The following is a 17,201-nucleotide window of genomic DNA, read 5'->3' on the forward strand; positions in this document are numbered from 1 at the left end:
TTGTTATATGTAATTATACTATGTTAAAGTTAAAACATTCCTTTTTATATAGACAGAAAAAGGGAGATGATGTGGTATTCCCCTCTGTATGTTGTGACTATTTTTTATTACCATTGATTAATTAAGAATCTACTTTTGCCTATGGCAGAGCAGAATAAAAATAATATATGTCTTTATATGTGAATCCTAAGTTAACCCTTGTAACAGAAGACATTGAGGTTATCTGTGGAGACTGCAGCCACATAGAAATAAAAATGCTAAACAAATCACATCATAAAATTATTTACCTCATATTGATATAATTTGTCAGTTTTCAAGCCTTAACTGTTCATATGAATTCAGAATTTTTCTATATTTTATTCCACAACTGAAAGGACAATCTGTTTATAATATTTGAATGTGTTTTCCTCAGTTCACAAATTCTATGCATGACCATGGTTTTATATAATGAAATAACTAAATACCAAGGCCAGTTAGTTAAACATTATAAGCTCTTGATAATATGGTATTCATAAAAATTTATATTATATATAACCTGGTATGGTGTGTTATTTGCTGAATAAACTATATTTATACTTGTTTACAAGGTTGAGGTATAGTACATTTCTTTCTTCCTTTTGTTCATTCGTTCATTCATTCATAGTTTCATTCTTTCTTTCTTTTGGTTTTTTTAGACTGGGTTTCTCTGTAACTTTGGATACTGTCTTAGAACTAGTTTTTGTAGACCAGGCTGGCCTAAAACTCACAAAGATCTGCCTGCCTCTGCCTCCAAATGCTGGGAGTAAAGTCATGTGCCACCACCTCCTGGCTGGTTTAGTTCATACCTAAACATATGTAAAAGTTTGGACTTCTAGAATATCATTCCAACATTTCATGAGCTAATGGTTAAAATAAACTTCTATGTTTATTTTAATAAGTTGAAGAGATTTTCATAATACAACTTATCTCAGAAAACCACACAAATTTCTATATCATGTTTTCCTGAAATCATATGGTTACAGATAAACATTACTCATGTCTGGCAACAGAATTTGATGCAAAAATAAATATAGACTCTGGTATTGTTTTTCAGAATAAATTATCTCTAGTGTGTTTACAGATTTAAACAATTCTGTCAACAATTCTGTCACTAAAGTTTAATTAAATATATTCTTTGACAAAATCTGCAATGAACTGATTACATCTGATAGAGTCGCTGACCACTTACTTTCATCTTATGCCCATTATCCCCTTTGCAAGTCACACAAACCATGGGAGTACCTCTCTACATTTAAATATTTTTGTTGCATTGTGATACACTACAATCATACATAGCCGTGGGTGTGTTCAATGTTTGCAACTATCCCTGTGACACTGTAATTGCATCAGTGGGTCTCAACTGAAGAAAATGCCTGCCAATGTCCCAGAATCATCAGTAGCCCAAAGGAGATGTAGCAGTACATAGGTATTCTTTTTTATCCCACTGGATGTTGACTATTTTGCTTTGTTACACCTATGGTAGGCTGCTTTGGGTTAATGGCTGAATGTGCCAGGTCTAAATGATTACATTTCATGGTTCTTGCATTCTTGCTGAACCCTTCCTCATTCTTTCTCAGCATTATTTTATAAGTGATTTTAAATCTACATACAGCTTGCCCTCACCTGCACACAGTCAGAATCTAACAATAGAATACCTGAAGGACTCTTCACTAAATTGTATAGTGAACTACAAAATGACCTCTTATTGCCTGTATAGTTTCTAAGAATATATATATACATATATATGTATATATATATAATTTTAACAATTATCTTAGTGACATTATTTATATGCATTGTGTGTTTACAGAGTCACAATATAGGCCAGTGAGATAGCTAAGGAGGTAAATCAGCTTCCTGTCAAACCAGAGGCCCTGAGTTGAATACCCGAAAACTCACAATACAGCAAGAAAGTAATTAAAAGAGCCCCCATACAGCACAAAGCAGTCTGGAGAAAAATAACAACATCCATATTCCCAAATATTGTTTATAAATGTTCTTTTACATTTAAAGGGGGATATGATATAGATATGAATAATTTGCATTAATATGGATTTTGCTTTGTTGATATAAATTTAAGGTCAATTTTGTTATATGTATATGTATTTCTGCTCTTGATTAAGGTATTGTGATTGTGTAGTCCATTTATAAATGTAATGTATAATTAGGAAATATAGGTTGTTAATGGATAATCGTCTATAATAATCAAGCTTGTAGTCATGTTAGTTAGATTTCTAGATATATAGAGATATATTTCAGTTATATAGGCATTCTTCATATCTTTCAAAGACTACAGAATATGGCATTTAAAATGTTTTAATAACTTAGGGCTTTTCATGACACATCTGCTCCTGGCAGCACCAATCTACTCCAAGAGAAAGATGGGCATCGAAGAGGCTCCTTATGGAGTTGGTTAGCCATGTGGGCCAGAAACTGCTATTGCCAGAACTGTTGCAAATACTAGACATGAAGAACCCACAGAGAGATGACTGCTGAACTTGCCTAAAGGTGAGATGATCCTTTGGGGTTCCTGCTTCATGAAAGAGTCTGTGAGACATTCTGCAGTACACAGAAGAAAGTGACTGAACTGTCTTAAAATTTCCTGCTTCATGGAAATGTCTGCTGGACACTATGGGCCTGTAGGCTGAAGATGGATGCCCCAACGGTACAGAAGGACTTTGGGTGACTGTACAGGCAGTGAGATGTCTCTGTCATTTCTAGAGTTTTGTAAGTTGTTTACTTCCAGTTGACATAGGTAATATTATATACTTCTGAAGTCTTTGATAGAGTTGAATAGAAAGTTATAATCATTATTTTCCTTTGTTATACTAAAAGATAAAATAGATATAAATAATGTAACTAATTCTTGTTTGATAACTGTTTTGTTATATGTATTTTTACTATGTTAAAGTTAAAACCTTCCTTTTTGTTTAAACAGAAAAGGGGCAATGGTGTAGGAGGTCGTTCTGTATTTGTGTTGCTTTAATTGGTTAATAAAGAAACTGCTTTGGGCCTGGTGATAGAGCAGAACTTAGATAGGCAGAGAAGACAGAACTGAATTCTGGGAGGAAGAAAACAGTCAGAGAGAAACGCTATGGAGCTGCCAGAATCATACATGCTGAATCTTTCCCAGTAAGCCACGACCTCATGGTGATATACAGATTATTAGAAATGGGTTAAGTCAAGATGTGAGAGTTAGCCAATAAGAGACTATAGATAATGGGCCAAGCAGTAATTTAATACAATTTCTATGTAGTTATTTTGGGTGTAAGCTAGCTGGGAAGCAGGGACAAACAAAGGGGCCTCGCTCCCTGTTACACTGTTACATACTTACTCGTTACTGGTTTTTAAAAATAAAGCAAAAAAAAAAAAACAGCTTACAAATCACAATTCCAGAGAACCTAGACAATAAATAGGACCCTAAGAGATACATACATGGATGTAATCTACATGAGAAGTAGAAAAATACTAGATCTCCTGAGTAACTTGGAAGCATGGGAACTATGATAGAAGGACGAAGGGGAGAGGAGAGGAATGGAGAGGGACAGAGAAAAATGTATACTTCAATAAAATCAATAAAAAAAAAAGTGCAGAATGCTCACATTAGTTACTTAACATCACACCTGATAGCTCTAGAAGAAAAAGAAGCAGACTCAACCAGGAGGAGTATAACACAGGAAATAATTAAATTGAGGGCTGTAATCAATGAAATAGAAACAAAGAAAACAATTCAAAGAATCAATGTGGCAAAGAGGTGGTTTTTGAAAAAAAATCAGCAACATGGACAAACCCTTATCCAAACTAATCAAAAGTAGAGAGAGAGAAAACATCAAAAATTAACAAAATCAGAAAGGAAAAGGAGGTCATAACATCAGACACTGAGAAAATTCAGAGAATCATTAGGTCATACTACAAAAACCTGTACTCCGCAAAATTGGAAAACTAAAAGAAATGAACAATTTTCTGGGTGATGCCATATACCATAATTAAATCAAAGCCAGGTGAATAATTTAAATAAATTTATAAACTGTAAGAAAATAGAAGCTGCCATCAAAAGCCTCCCAACGAGAAAAAGCCCAGGGCCAGACAATTTTAGAGCAGAATTCTATCAGAATTTCCAAGAAGAGTTAATACCTATACTCCTCAACATGTTCCATATAAAAGAAACAGAAGGAACATTGTCAGTCTCTTTTTATGAGGCTTCAATTACCCTGACAACAAAACCACAAAAAAACTCAACCAAGAGGGAAATCAGATAAACATCACCTTTCACAATAGCCATAAATAACAATATATCTTGGGGTAACACTAACCAAAGAAGTGAAAGACTAATAGAAATGGACTAGATTATAGTTAGAGATTCACAAACACACAAAAATATAGATACACACATACACAAGTATGTTCAAACATAAACAAAGGAATGGTACAGACTGTCACTTAGATGCAGACTTTTTAAAAGAACATTAGTAGAACTCTGATCATAAGAAAAAGTCTGAAGAAGGAAATTATACAATAGCACAGAGTATATAATTTTTCAGTAATTTGTGGTTAATATTTCTAAAAAATTAATGTACAAATAAATAACAGTCTTGATAGCAAAAGGTACAGGGCATGCCTTCTAACATATGCTATGTGCAGACCTCTGAAAGAGTCATACAGATTTCTATGCAGTTTTAAAGGTTACCTTAATTCAGGAAACTACACTGTTGACTAGACCATAGCAGACAATTGTGAACTGAACCAGAGAACAATTCCTTGATGCAAATGACTTACCAAAATTAAACCAAATGGAAATAAACAATGTTAACAGGGTACTGTTGAGAAGCAAGCTGAAACAGCAATTACAAAATATCTATCCAAGAAAACTCCAGACGCAGATGGATTCACTAGTAAACTCTACACTCTCAAGGAATGCTAACACCATACTGTACAATTATTACTACGTGAAACAAATTGTGTATGGTTTTCCTGGGGATGAAGTTGCCCTGCTCTTTGAAAATTAAACCACTCTGTTTCACAGTACTACTAGGGTTTATATCAGTCTAGCTAGTAGGCATTTATGTGAGGTTTCTTCATTTATAAAGGAGTCTTAGGTACCCATAATCTATGTCAAGTCTCAGTATTTCTGGACATCCCTCTATCCATGTTCACTTTGTTCATCTTATATACTCATGGATTTTGGCACCTCCTATAGATAAACTTTACATCACCAATCTGAAGATAATAGTGCAAGGCCTAGCCAGAAGTTAACCATAGAAGCCAGGCACTGGTGGCACACGCTTTTAATCTCCCATTATTCTGGGAGGCATTATACTAAGCCAAATGAGCTCCAAGTTCACGTGGGATTTATCTATCATCCATCCATCCATCTATCTATCTATCTATCTATCTATCTATCTATCTATCTATCTACTTATCTATCTATCTATCTATCTATCTATCATCATCATCATCATCATCATCATCATCATCATCATCTATCTGTCTTATCTATCTACATTAAAAAACAGGGGGTAGAATCGTTGTAAGAGTTAGGGAATCAGGGACTTTGCTATGAGATTATGTATCCTAGTAACATCAAAATCTCCATCTTAAAAATATTACCCTAATGATTGCCCAAAGATGGGGTGAACAGAGTCTAAAATAAATGGAGACCAAAATTTATGGGGCAAAGCCTATAAAACTTTAACCCTACATGCACAAAATGCTATAGACAATTGAGTAAAGCTGGGTATGAGAGAGGTATAAATCCCACCTAAGTAAGAACACAACAATTGGTTGACCAGTGACCAAAAGTCAAAAAACATACATACAAGTCGCATTTTACTGACTGATGAGATATATTTGGGGTAAAAAATTTGTATATGCATATTTATAAATGCAATAAAATAATAAAGAAATCACAGAATTGAAGGAAAACATGGAGAGTTATATGTAGGGGTTTGAAGGTCATTACAATATAGCAAACATATAATAGACTGCAGTTAATAAATATACTTTGGATAAACATATATAATAATATATTTATTATATAAAAGATTAGGAACATATATGAAGTCTACAATTACTTTGCTATTAAAGCTAGTTTTCATATATAATAATGTTTCTCTAGAATAGTATGTGAAGAGTTAATAAATTATTTTGGAAAATTTATTAAATGCAAACTATTTTAATGAAGTAGAATTATTTGATGAAAAGTGAAAAAAGATTTAAATGAGTTTAGCATACCCATATTCCATATAAAGTACTAATATGCTATTTCTCTATATGTGTGTCTATTAAAACATAATGTCACCTTAAGTATATATAATGAAGTGAATTTGAAAATGAAGACAAATTTCACAATCTAAAATAAGACTGTTTGTCTGATTCATAGGTGTGTTGAGGGATTGATCATAAAATATCAAAAGAGAGTGAGAAAGTGTCTCTTTTGGCATTTCTAGATATGGAAATAATTGTCTAAATAGATACATAAACTGTAAAACTATAAACATGTTTTCTCTTTTGTTCAAATATTTATCATATTAATTCATGTGGGTGCATGTGTTATGAATGTAGGCATGAATGTATGTACTTACACTGCTGAAACACATCTGTGGATCCCTAAGATTAACTCAGGTCATCTGGCTTGGCAACAAGTGACTTCAACTGCTATGCCATCACATTGTCCCATGTGATTAATCTTTTATCTTGTAAGTTGTCATAACAGATAGAGAATGATAACTCACAATTATAAAATATTTATGGATAAAGGAAAATTTTTATTGTTGAACTCTCATGTTCACTTCAAGAGAAGTTGGAGGCTAGAGGTCCCCAAGGATTATGAAAACAAAAGGCTTGCCAACTGCATTGTCCTATTTCATGTGCAGAATGGGAAACTTTCCAAGGCAGAAAAGATTCTTGTGAGTGTATATAAGCCACACTGAGGTGAATCATCTCAGCAACACTGTCCATAGCAAAAACAACAAAGTAAGAATTTCAGATTATGGGGAAAATTAGAGGAAACATCATCGAAAAGGCAAGATCTGCTTTATCAGGTTATTCTTGTGGCATGAGTACATCACAAACTGTTGTAGTTTCAATTTTCATTTCAATTACTAATTTAAAGTTTGGTTTATGTTTGTTTATAGTGCCACATTTTTTTAAATCTTGCATGAGTTTTTCCTAATTGTTGTGCTTGACAAAAATATTATAGTTTCTCATTCCTACTGGTCCTTGAGATGGTTGGAAACATAAAGCTGTTTTATACGCTCACAACAAATGATCTCTTAGGGTAACCTTAAAAGTTTCAAGTTTCTCAACACAGAAAAACATTGTACTCATAGGCCACTAAACTTATTCTAATGATATCTGATTACCTTTTTATTTTTAGATGCTCTATTTTCTCAAGATACAGAAAATACATCAGAGAAGTAGTTATCGGAACTTAGAGTAAGATGGCAATGATAGAGAGTAGGTTAATCATAATTCACTGAAAATTTATCAATTGAAAAAGATATGTGAAACTACCATTGATAGTCAAAGGGCTAAATATTCTCAATTTTGAACACCATAGAATTAACTTCATGTAAATCTGAACTTTATTACTACTTATTTGTATTTGAATAACAAACTATCTTGTTTTTGAAATGACATTAATTTTCTTGGACTTTTCGAAATCAAAATTCCTATCATTTATGTCACAATCTGGACATAATATTGGGGATTGGGAATCAGAGCGATATAATTTTACACTACAGTTTTGCTACTTTATAGAGCTGATTCCAACTTAAAATCAACATTATTGCTATTGTATAATGTTTCAAGTACTTACAAAGAAATCAGAAAATACCTCCTAATTTGTTGATATTTTAATCTTACAATTTCAAACCTAAATGTAATATCGATGTTAAGATTCAGAAAGAAAGAAATAAAGGGAAAAAGGAAAGGAAGGAGGAAAGGGAAAAAAGAAGAAGAAAGATAGGCAGAGAAAGCAACTTTCATAAATTATTCAAACTTTTATATGAAATCTCACCATTTAAACTTGAAAGTCTGCATGTACAGAGCAATAAGTAACACCCTTCAAGCCTAAGGTTACATAATTGTTCAGACATACACTTCAATGAATAATTCTAATATTGGATCAAGGAATGATATAATGCTAAAAACACGTCTTGAGCACATGAATTCTCAATTTATTTGATGAAGAATTTTTAACATACATTTTAATAGAATTTACTTCTGTATCTTCTGGCATAGGCAAAACTAGATTTTTGCCTGGGAATATTCTGTTTATGCTTAAAATATGTCAATGGATTTATTTTCATTCTGTTATTGTGACAGTCAACTGAAGAGGCTATAAAATTATCTCAGATATTCGCTGAAAACGTTCCTAAATTCCTGACAAAGAGTTAGATTTAAGTCTTGGAAAATGTAAACAGAACATTTCCTACTGATATTTTTAAACAATATACTCATTTACATACCTACATCAATTACCTGTCAGGTGTGTAAGGTTTTTCCTATATTTAGGAATATTCCCTGATTAGAAAGCCTATATAAACATAAAAGAGTTGTGTTAATTTTGACCAGGTACAAAGCTAAGATATAATCTGCCTTTTTTTCTGCTTACTTGACTTGTAACATTTGGTTATTGTTTCTATTCTTAGTTAGGCTCTGTCTCTCACAACTACTGGAGCACAGATTACTATATGGAAGAAACAAACCAGAGTCTGGTGCCTGAGTTTATTTTTCAGGGACTTTGTAACTCAAGAGAATTGCAGATCTTCCTCCTGCTGCCATTTTCCACCCTCTACCTGATGACTATGGTAGGCAACCTCTTTGTGGTGATTTTAATCATCACTGATCACCATCTCCATTCTCCCATGTACTTTTTTCTAGCCAATCTCTCATTTGTTGACTTATGCCTTTCCTCAGTTACCTCCCCCAAAATGATCACAGACCTTGTAAAAGATATTAAAACTATTTCCTTTGGAGGCTGCATGAGCCAGATCCTCTGCGTGCATTTCTTTGGAGGGGGAGAGATGGTTCTTCTTGTAACAATGGCCTATGACCGCTATGTGGCCATCTGCAGGCCACTCCACTACACCAGCATCATGGACAGACAGAAGTGCATCTGGCTGGTTGTGATATCATGGATCATTGGATTTGTACATGGCATTAGTCAACTGATCTTGATTTTGGAGCTACCTTTCTGTGGACCTAGAGTGATAGACAGCTTTTTCTGTGATATTCCTTTGGTGATGAAATTAGCCTGCATCAATACTGATACTCTGGGAATTATGATAAATGCTGACAGTGGTGTTTTAGCAACAACTTGCTTCCTTCTCTTGCTGATATCTTACACTTACATTCTAATAACTGTTCGGCTTCACTCTAAAGATGGTTCATCAAAGGCACTCTCTACCTGCACCTCCCATATCATAGTGGTTGTGCTATTCTTTGCTCCTGTCATTTTCATCTATCTGTGGCCAGTCAGTATCACTTGGGTGGACAAATTTCTTGCTGTATTTTACTCAGTCATCACACCTCTCTTAAATCCAGCCATCTATACACTAAGAAATAAAGATATCAAGAATGCCATGAAAAAGCTGATTAATCACATGTCAGTTTTGGAATAATTTTTAGACATCTTATGTAATCAGCAAATTCATTGTGTATCTACCATTTTATCAACATTTCTAGTTGAAATTGAGTTGTAGCTTGTCTAGGGAATTAGAATTTTCAATTAGCATATTTCTTATTAAAAGTACAATTAGAAAAATATATTCAATACTTCAAGTTTCCCACTTTGAATGTGTGCTCTGCATAGCATACTTTTATATATTGAAAATTAGAAGATGTTAATAAAGTTTCAATATAATGATTACATATTACTACACAGTATCTGTGTTCCCAAAATTGTGCAAGTCACTTCAGCTAGATTGCTATTAAGAAAATCTTCTTTATATTACTTATCAATCTTACCATCTTTTAAAATATGGTATTATATGCCAACACTAATTTTCTCTTTGTAACAAAAGATATTGAAGGTATTTGTGAAGACTACATCTACATAGAAACCAAAATACTACACAAATAAAATTATGCTAATGGCCTCATATTAATATAATATCTCTCAGTTTTCAACTCTTAACTATTCATATGAATACAAAATTTTCCTATGTTGTCTTCCTTACCTAATGGGACAATTTGTTTATAATGTTTGAATATACTTACTTCAGTTGACAAATTCTTTGGAAGATCATGAGTTTATATCATATAATGAAATATCATAACTGTCAAGGCCAGTTACATAAATATTGTATGCCCTCTATAATATGACATTCATAGTAATTCATGTTTTATACCATTTGGTGTAGTGTGTCATTTGCTGGGATATATATATATATATATATATATATATATATATATATATATATTTATAATAGCTTGAGGGCTAAACAGATATGAATATTTTAACTTCTTTTCTATCATGTCAATATTTCATGATCTAATGGTAAAAAAATAAACCAGTAGGATATTCTAATAAATTAAAAAGGTTGTCAGAAAATTAATTATCTAACTAAACCACACAAACACCTATACCATGTTTTCTTGAAATTGCATAATTGCAGGTAAGCTTCACTCGTGTCTGGTCACAGACTTTGATGTGTACATATGTATATGTTCTGTTGTCTTTACAGAAGAAATTATCCCCACTGTGTTTATAAATTTAATTCTCAAAAATCTTGTCACCACATTTTTATTAAATATGTTCTTTGACATTATCTGCAATGACATGACTATCTGATATAGTCCCTGACCTCTTAATTCCCTCCCATTTTATTAACCCATTCCCCATACACAGAGAGACAGAGAGACAGACACATACACACACACTCTCACACACATATGCATGGAGGTCAGACGAGGACATCATTGCTTGCAACCAAAGACACCAGTCATTGAAAACACAGAGCCAAGAGGCTCTAACATAGTCTTAGCATGAGTTTTTCCTCTCCGAGGATGAACTTTTATGGTAGGAGAAGCACATCCTACTTCAGATATATGAATATATCACACATTGCACATGACACACCAATAACCAGAGCCTGTACATTTGATACTGATGCAAATAAATCAGGAAAGGCAGGTTACAAATAAGATTTAAGTAAGGTGGAACAAAACCCTTATAATTCTGTTCAAAAACCAAATTATTTGCTATTCTCATGGTATTAAGGGATTTTAAAGAACATCTCAATCTAGTTACTGACTTGCGAGATGTAGAAAGACTTGTTATACATATTGAAACTGCTGAATTTATACCATATTATACAGATTGACTTCATTATTCATTCTGGTCCAAGATAAAATTAGAAATAGGTATTGTCCCATAATACATGTCTGATCCCATATGGGTCTTCCAAGTCCTTTAGCACAAGGTAATGCTAAAGTTGATCAATTATTGGTTGTAAATGTTCTGAAGGCCTCAGAATTTCATAAAAAACATTATGTCAATAGCAAAGGTTTAAATAAAGAGTTTGCTATTTCATGACATAAAGCTAAGGAAACTATAAAAATATGTCCTACTTGCTCTTTCTATAGCCAAATACTGCTACCTGCAGGGAGTAACACCAAGGGGTCTCAAAAATATGAAATCTGGCAGATGGATGTGTTCCAATTTGAGGATTTGAGAAAACTGAAATATGTACACCACACCATTGGCACTTATTCAGGTTTGAGCTCAGAAAAGGCTGATTCAATAATCACACATTTATTAGAAAGTATAGTCATCATAGGTATACCTGCACAAATAAAGGTAGATAATGGTTCAACATGTTTCTCTAAGAAAATGAAATCATTTTTTTGATTATAATAAAAAGCACAAACAATCCTACAGGTCAGTCAGTTATGGAAATTTCAAATTGAACTATAAAGGATATGTTTTATAAAAAAGATAAAGGGATGGAAAATATCCAGAGAAATAGATTGCATAGTGCTTTATTAACTTTGAATTTTCTTAATGCTAATGAGAAAAGAACAATGGCAGCAGAGAGACACTGGATAATAGAAAAAAACTTCTGAATTAAATCAGTCGGTGTACTTCAAGGAAGTGTTGATCTTAAAATGGAAACCAAAATATATACCATGTTGGGGACAGGGCTTTACTCTTGTTTCCATAGGAGAAGAAAGTCTATGGATAAATTTTTGAAAAGAGACACCTCTCAAGAAATAAATGACTGCTCAGTGGTAAGGAAACTTCATTAGGTTTCTGATATTACTAAAAGTTACATTATTGTAGCAAGTTCCTTGATCCTCTGGCACCACAAAGTTTACCAAAATGGCTGCCAAACTGTGAGCCAAAGAAAGGATGATAACAATGCACATGCCAAAGACAAGATAAAGTCCACAAGGCCTCAATCCTACTAAAAGAACTAAAGACAAAAGAGGAGAACAGATGAAAGGGGAGGCATTCTTCTTCAAGAAAGAACACATGAAATAAATATATACCTGTAGTAATATGGGCGGCGGCAGGGTTGCGTCCCCAAATCCCCAGCCGCCTGGCTCGGCTAGCTTATGCCCCAAATAATTACATGGACACTGTATTCTTTTAAACACTGCTCTGGCCCATTTCTAATCATCTGTGTAGCGCCCCTAGGTGCGCTTACCGGGAAGATTCTAGCCTAAGTCCATCCTGGGTCGGAGCTTCATAGCGTGCGTCTTCCCTGGAGCAGGTAGCATGGCGTCTCTCTTGTGTCTGCTCCGGAGAGCGGAGCTGTGGAGTCTGACCTCACTTCCTCTTCCTCCCGGCATTCTGTTCTGTTTACTCCACCCACCTAAGGGTGGGCCTATCCAATGGGCCTAGCAGTTTCTTTATTGCTTAACCAAGGAAATCAACAGATTGATATATGACACTCCCCCATCACTTCCCCTTTTTCTGTTTAAACAAAAAAGAAAGGCTTTAACTTTAACATAGTAAAATTACATATAACAAAACAGTTATCAAGTAAAAGTTACATCAGAAACATTTATACATATAACAAAATTGACCTTAAATCTCTATAAATAAAGCAAAATCTATACTAATGCAAATTATTCATATCTATATCATATCCCCCTTTAAATGTAAAAGAACATTTATAAACTATATTTGGGAACATGGGCGCAGTTTTTTCTCTCCAAACTGCTTCCTGCTGAATGGGGGCGTCGTTAATTAGGTCTTTCTGTGTGCTAGTTTCATCTCAGTTGGCAGTTGAGCAAAGCAATTTTCTGAAGATGTTCACAGCAAACCTTCAGGAGGACGTGGTCCATCATACCAAATCGGGATTGAAGAAATGAACAGGGTCTCATCCTCTGTGAAAACAAAACAAGAAACTCCTTTCCAAAGCATCATGTCCTTAGATCCAAATTTCGAAATCGTAATACCCTTATATCCATTCTGGTTTAGCTTGGCAGCCCATATAATGAAATATCTCTCTGTACTTAGCTCCTTCACAGTCAAAAAATTTAAAGAAAACACAATAATACAAAGAATCCAGACTCTCTGTGAATTTTTCATCTTTACGCGGCTTATTTTTATTTATATCTATAACTATCTGTACTCTGTCTCTTTAAAGACTTTACTTTTACTTTTTTCTTTTTAAACCATTAACTTTATTCTCTATATTCTTTTTCTTCTCTCTCCCAAGCCAACGTACATTCATCCAACAGTGTGACTCATTTAGCGGTCTGAATCTGTCCTATTGTGAATCTACAATTTTTTACTATCCAGGAGCACTTTTGATTTGCGCCTTTAAATCACTAGGCACTTAAGAATCTAAGCTGTGACATTCCTACGTTAACTTTTTGCTTTTTGAGCTTATATCTGTAGACCAGGCTGTCTTTGAACTCTCGGAGATCCGCCTGTCTCTGCCTCCCAGGCATTGGGATTAAAGGCGTACACTACTACACCTTGAACTCACAGAGATCTGTTCGTCTCTGCCTTCTAGGCACTGGGATTAAAGGCGTGTGCTACCACACCTTGAAGTCACAGAGTTCAATCTCCCTCTGCCTCCCAAGTGTTGGGATTAAAGGTGTGTATACACAACAACTCTCTTCCTTTTCTTTTTTACTTTAAGAACTTCAACTTTTAGCTCGCACATATTTTTAACACACAGTAAACCATTCAGAAATTTTCTTTGTCTTTGAATCTCTCTTTACTGTATATCTCTCTGTTTTTTGACCACATGAGTCTTTAGTTTACCAAGCAATCTCACTCAGTAGGACTAAAGGCGTGGCTTTGACGGCTAGATGTAGCCCATTCCTTAGCTTTTCAGCCTCATGGCTGAGGTACTGGCTGTAGCCATGTTTATAGCATTTCAAGGTCCCTGCCAGCCAGCGAGCTACAACAGACAACACTCAAGTCCTCTCTCGGTAGCCGGCCCTCCTGCCTCAAACAGTCAGAGTTTGCCCTGGCAGGATGGCCCAGAAAGCCGGCATTTTTAAACGGGCAGCTTTTTTCCTGCTACGGCTGAAAACCGAAAAGCATGCGTTCAGCTTTTCGTCAACACCGTTTAAGTGTTTCGTGGCAGGACCTCTTAATGAGCTGCAGGGTTTTGCAGCTGAAGCTGAGTCAGGAAGCCTCTTGGAGCTACCAGGTAGGAGCGGCACTCAGCACTTTAATTCTGAGACTGAGCGTGCAGCACAGAAATTCTTTTCATCCAAGTAACATCCAAATCTGACAGGCAGAGCACTGCACAGTCTAAAAACACGTCTTTGTATGGCGGCAGGAATCCGCCATGCTCTTCCGCCTGCCTAAGCCTGATTCTGTCTTCTGCCCAGGAGCAGGCGGGGAGCTCTGAGTCATCATCACGGTCTCAGAGCACTCTCCTTCCAATCCCAAGCGGGAACACAACCATAAAGCCAGAGTTTGCACTGGTGGCACAGCCCCAGGAAGCCACGCTTTGAAATGACACAGCGTTTTTTCTGCTGCTGTTGCCGAATCAGGAAATCTCTCTACAGCACGCCACCAACAAACAGCAAAAATCTGTGTTAAACTCTCTCTCCCTTATTTTTAAGCCTTCTCAGGTTTTGTAAGTGGGTTTAGTTAGCCACACGTCTGGGCGTCATTTGTAGTAATAAGGGGAGGCGGCAGGGTTGCGTCCCCAAATCCCCAGCCGCCTGGCTCGGCTAGCTTATGCCCCAAATAATTACACGGACACTGTATTCTTTTAAACACTGCTCTGGCCCATTTCTAATCATCTGTGTAGCGCCCCTAGGTGCGCTTACCGGGAAGATTCTAGCCTAAGTCCATCCTGGGTCGGAGCTTCATAGCGTGCGTCTTCCCTGGAGCAGGTAGCATGGCGTCTCTCTTGTGTCTGCTCCGGAGAGCGGAGCTGTGGAGTCTGACCTCACTTCCTCTTCCTCCCGGCATTCTGTTCTGTTTACTCCACCCACCTAAGGGTGGGCCTATCCAATGGGCCTAGCAGTTTCTTTATTGCTTAACCAAGGAAATCAACAGATTGATATATGACACTCCCCCATCATATACCTTCCAGTAACATTTTATGGACTGAACAGCTTATATTTAGAAATAAAATGCCTCATGATTCTCCTTTTCTTTTGTCTTTGTTTCTTTTCTCTTTCCTAATATTAATTTTCTTTAGATCACCTTTTTCTTCTTCTACATAGATATTTGATTTTCTAATGACAGCTCTTTCTGACATTTAGTCATCTGTAGTACAGTTAGTAATTTGATCACAGGTATTTCATATATATATGAAGAATTCCTATCTGAAATATATCCATGCACATCTAGAAAATCTAACTAACATGACTACAAACTTGACTATTATAGATGATTATCTATTAACAACCTATATACATTACATTTTTACATGAACTACACAATCACAATATCTTAATCAATATCAGAAATACATATACATATAACAAAATTGACCTTAAATCTATCTATACTAACACAAATTATTCATATATATATCATATATATATATATATATATATATATATATATATATGCATAATAATGTAAAAAAAGGCCATGGATTTGAAGAGTGTGTAGAGGAATGTGCAAGGATTTAGAGATTTAGAATGAGGACAGTGAAGGAATAATGATGTAATTATATTGTCACATCAAAAATACAGCTGGGAGGTGGTAGTACACAACTTAAATCCCTGCACTGAGGAGGGAGAGACAAGTGGATCTCTATAATTTCAATGCCAGTCTGGTCTACAGGTAAAGATAGATGTTATAAAGCACACATCAAACTTCACACGCTAATAATTGGAAACTTCAACACCCCATTCTCACCAATAAACGAGTCTGCCAGACAGAAACTTAATAGAAATAAAGGAACTAAAAGATGTTATTAGACAAATAGGCTTAAGAGACATCTATAGGTTACTGTTTTATTTCATTGATGATATTCTTTGCCTTAGAGAAGCTTCTCAATTTCAGGAGGTACAATTTATTGGATGTTGTTTTCAGAGTCTGTGTTCCTGATGTTATATTTAGTATGTGAACTACTATCCAAAAGCATTCAAGGATACTTCTGACTTTCTCTTTATCAGATTCAGTGTAACTGGATTCATGTTAAAATATTTGACTAAATGACTTGAGTTTTGTGTGGGGGAATAGATATGAATCTACTAGTGTTCTTCTACATATCTACATAGAGTTATGCCAGTTTCATTTGATGAAGATGCTTTCTTCTTTCCAATGTATGATTTTGACATCATTGTCAAAAAAAAATCAGGTGTTCATAGGTATGTGGATTAGTAGCGTGTCTCCAAATCAATTCCTTTGATTTGCATACCTGTTTTTAATGCCAATACCACGCTGTTTTTCTTAATGTCATTCTATAGTAGAGCTTAAAGTCAGGGATGGTGATTTCTCTGGAAGTTACCTTACTGTACATGATAGTTTTGGTTATACTGAAGTTTTTGTTTTCCATATGAAGTTGAATATTGTTCTTTCAAGGTCTGTGAATAATTGTGTTCGTATTTAGATGGGGATTACCTGGAATTTGTGGATTGCTTTTGGTAAGAATGTCATTTTTATTATGTTGATCCTACCTGTCGAAGAGCATGGTGGTAAATCTTTCCATATTCTGATATCTTCATCAAATTCTTTCTTCAAAGACTTAAAGCTCTTGTCATACAGGTCTTTTAGTTATTTGGTTAGAGCTACCCCAAGA

At 35.0% G+C, this 17,201-nt stretch overlaps 1 protein-coding gene across 1 annotated transcript; it reads left to right on the forward strand.

Annotated features, from left to right (window-relative positions):
- Nucleotides 1–8,711: 8,711 nt before the first annotated feature.
- On the forward strand, nucleotides 8,712–9,641 carry LOC142844274 (olfactory receptor 4K3-like). The gene has a single exon (XM_075962611.1). The coding sequence runs from the start codon at nucleotides 8,712–8,714 to the stop codon at nucleotides 9,639–9,641; it is 930 nt and encodes a 309-aa protein (XP_075818726.1).
- Nucleotides 9,642–17,201: the final 7,560 nt, after the last annotated feature.

Source organism: Microtus pennsylvanicus, chromosome 2 (assembly GCF_037038515.1).
Source record: "Microtus pennsylvanicus isolate mMicPen1 chromosome 2, mMicPen1.hap1, whole genome shotgun sequence".
NCBI classification, from domain to species: Eukaryota; Metazoa; Chordata; class Mammalia; order Rodentia; family Cricetidae; genus Microtus; species Microtus pennsylvanicus.

Coding starts and splice junctions, on each gene's coding strand:
- LOC142844274 (XM_075962611.1), top strand. CDS start 8,712: ATGGAAGAAACAAACCAGAGTCTGGTGCCTGAGTTTATTTTTCAGGGA.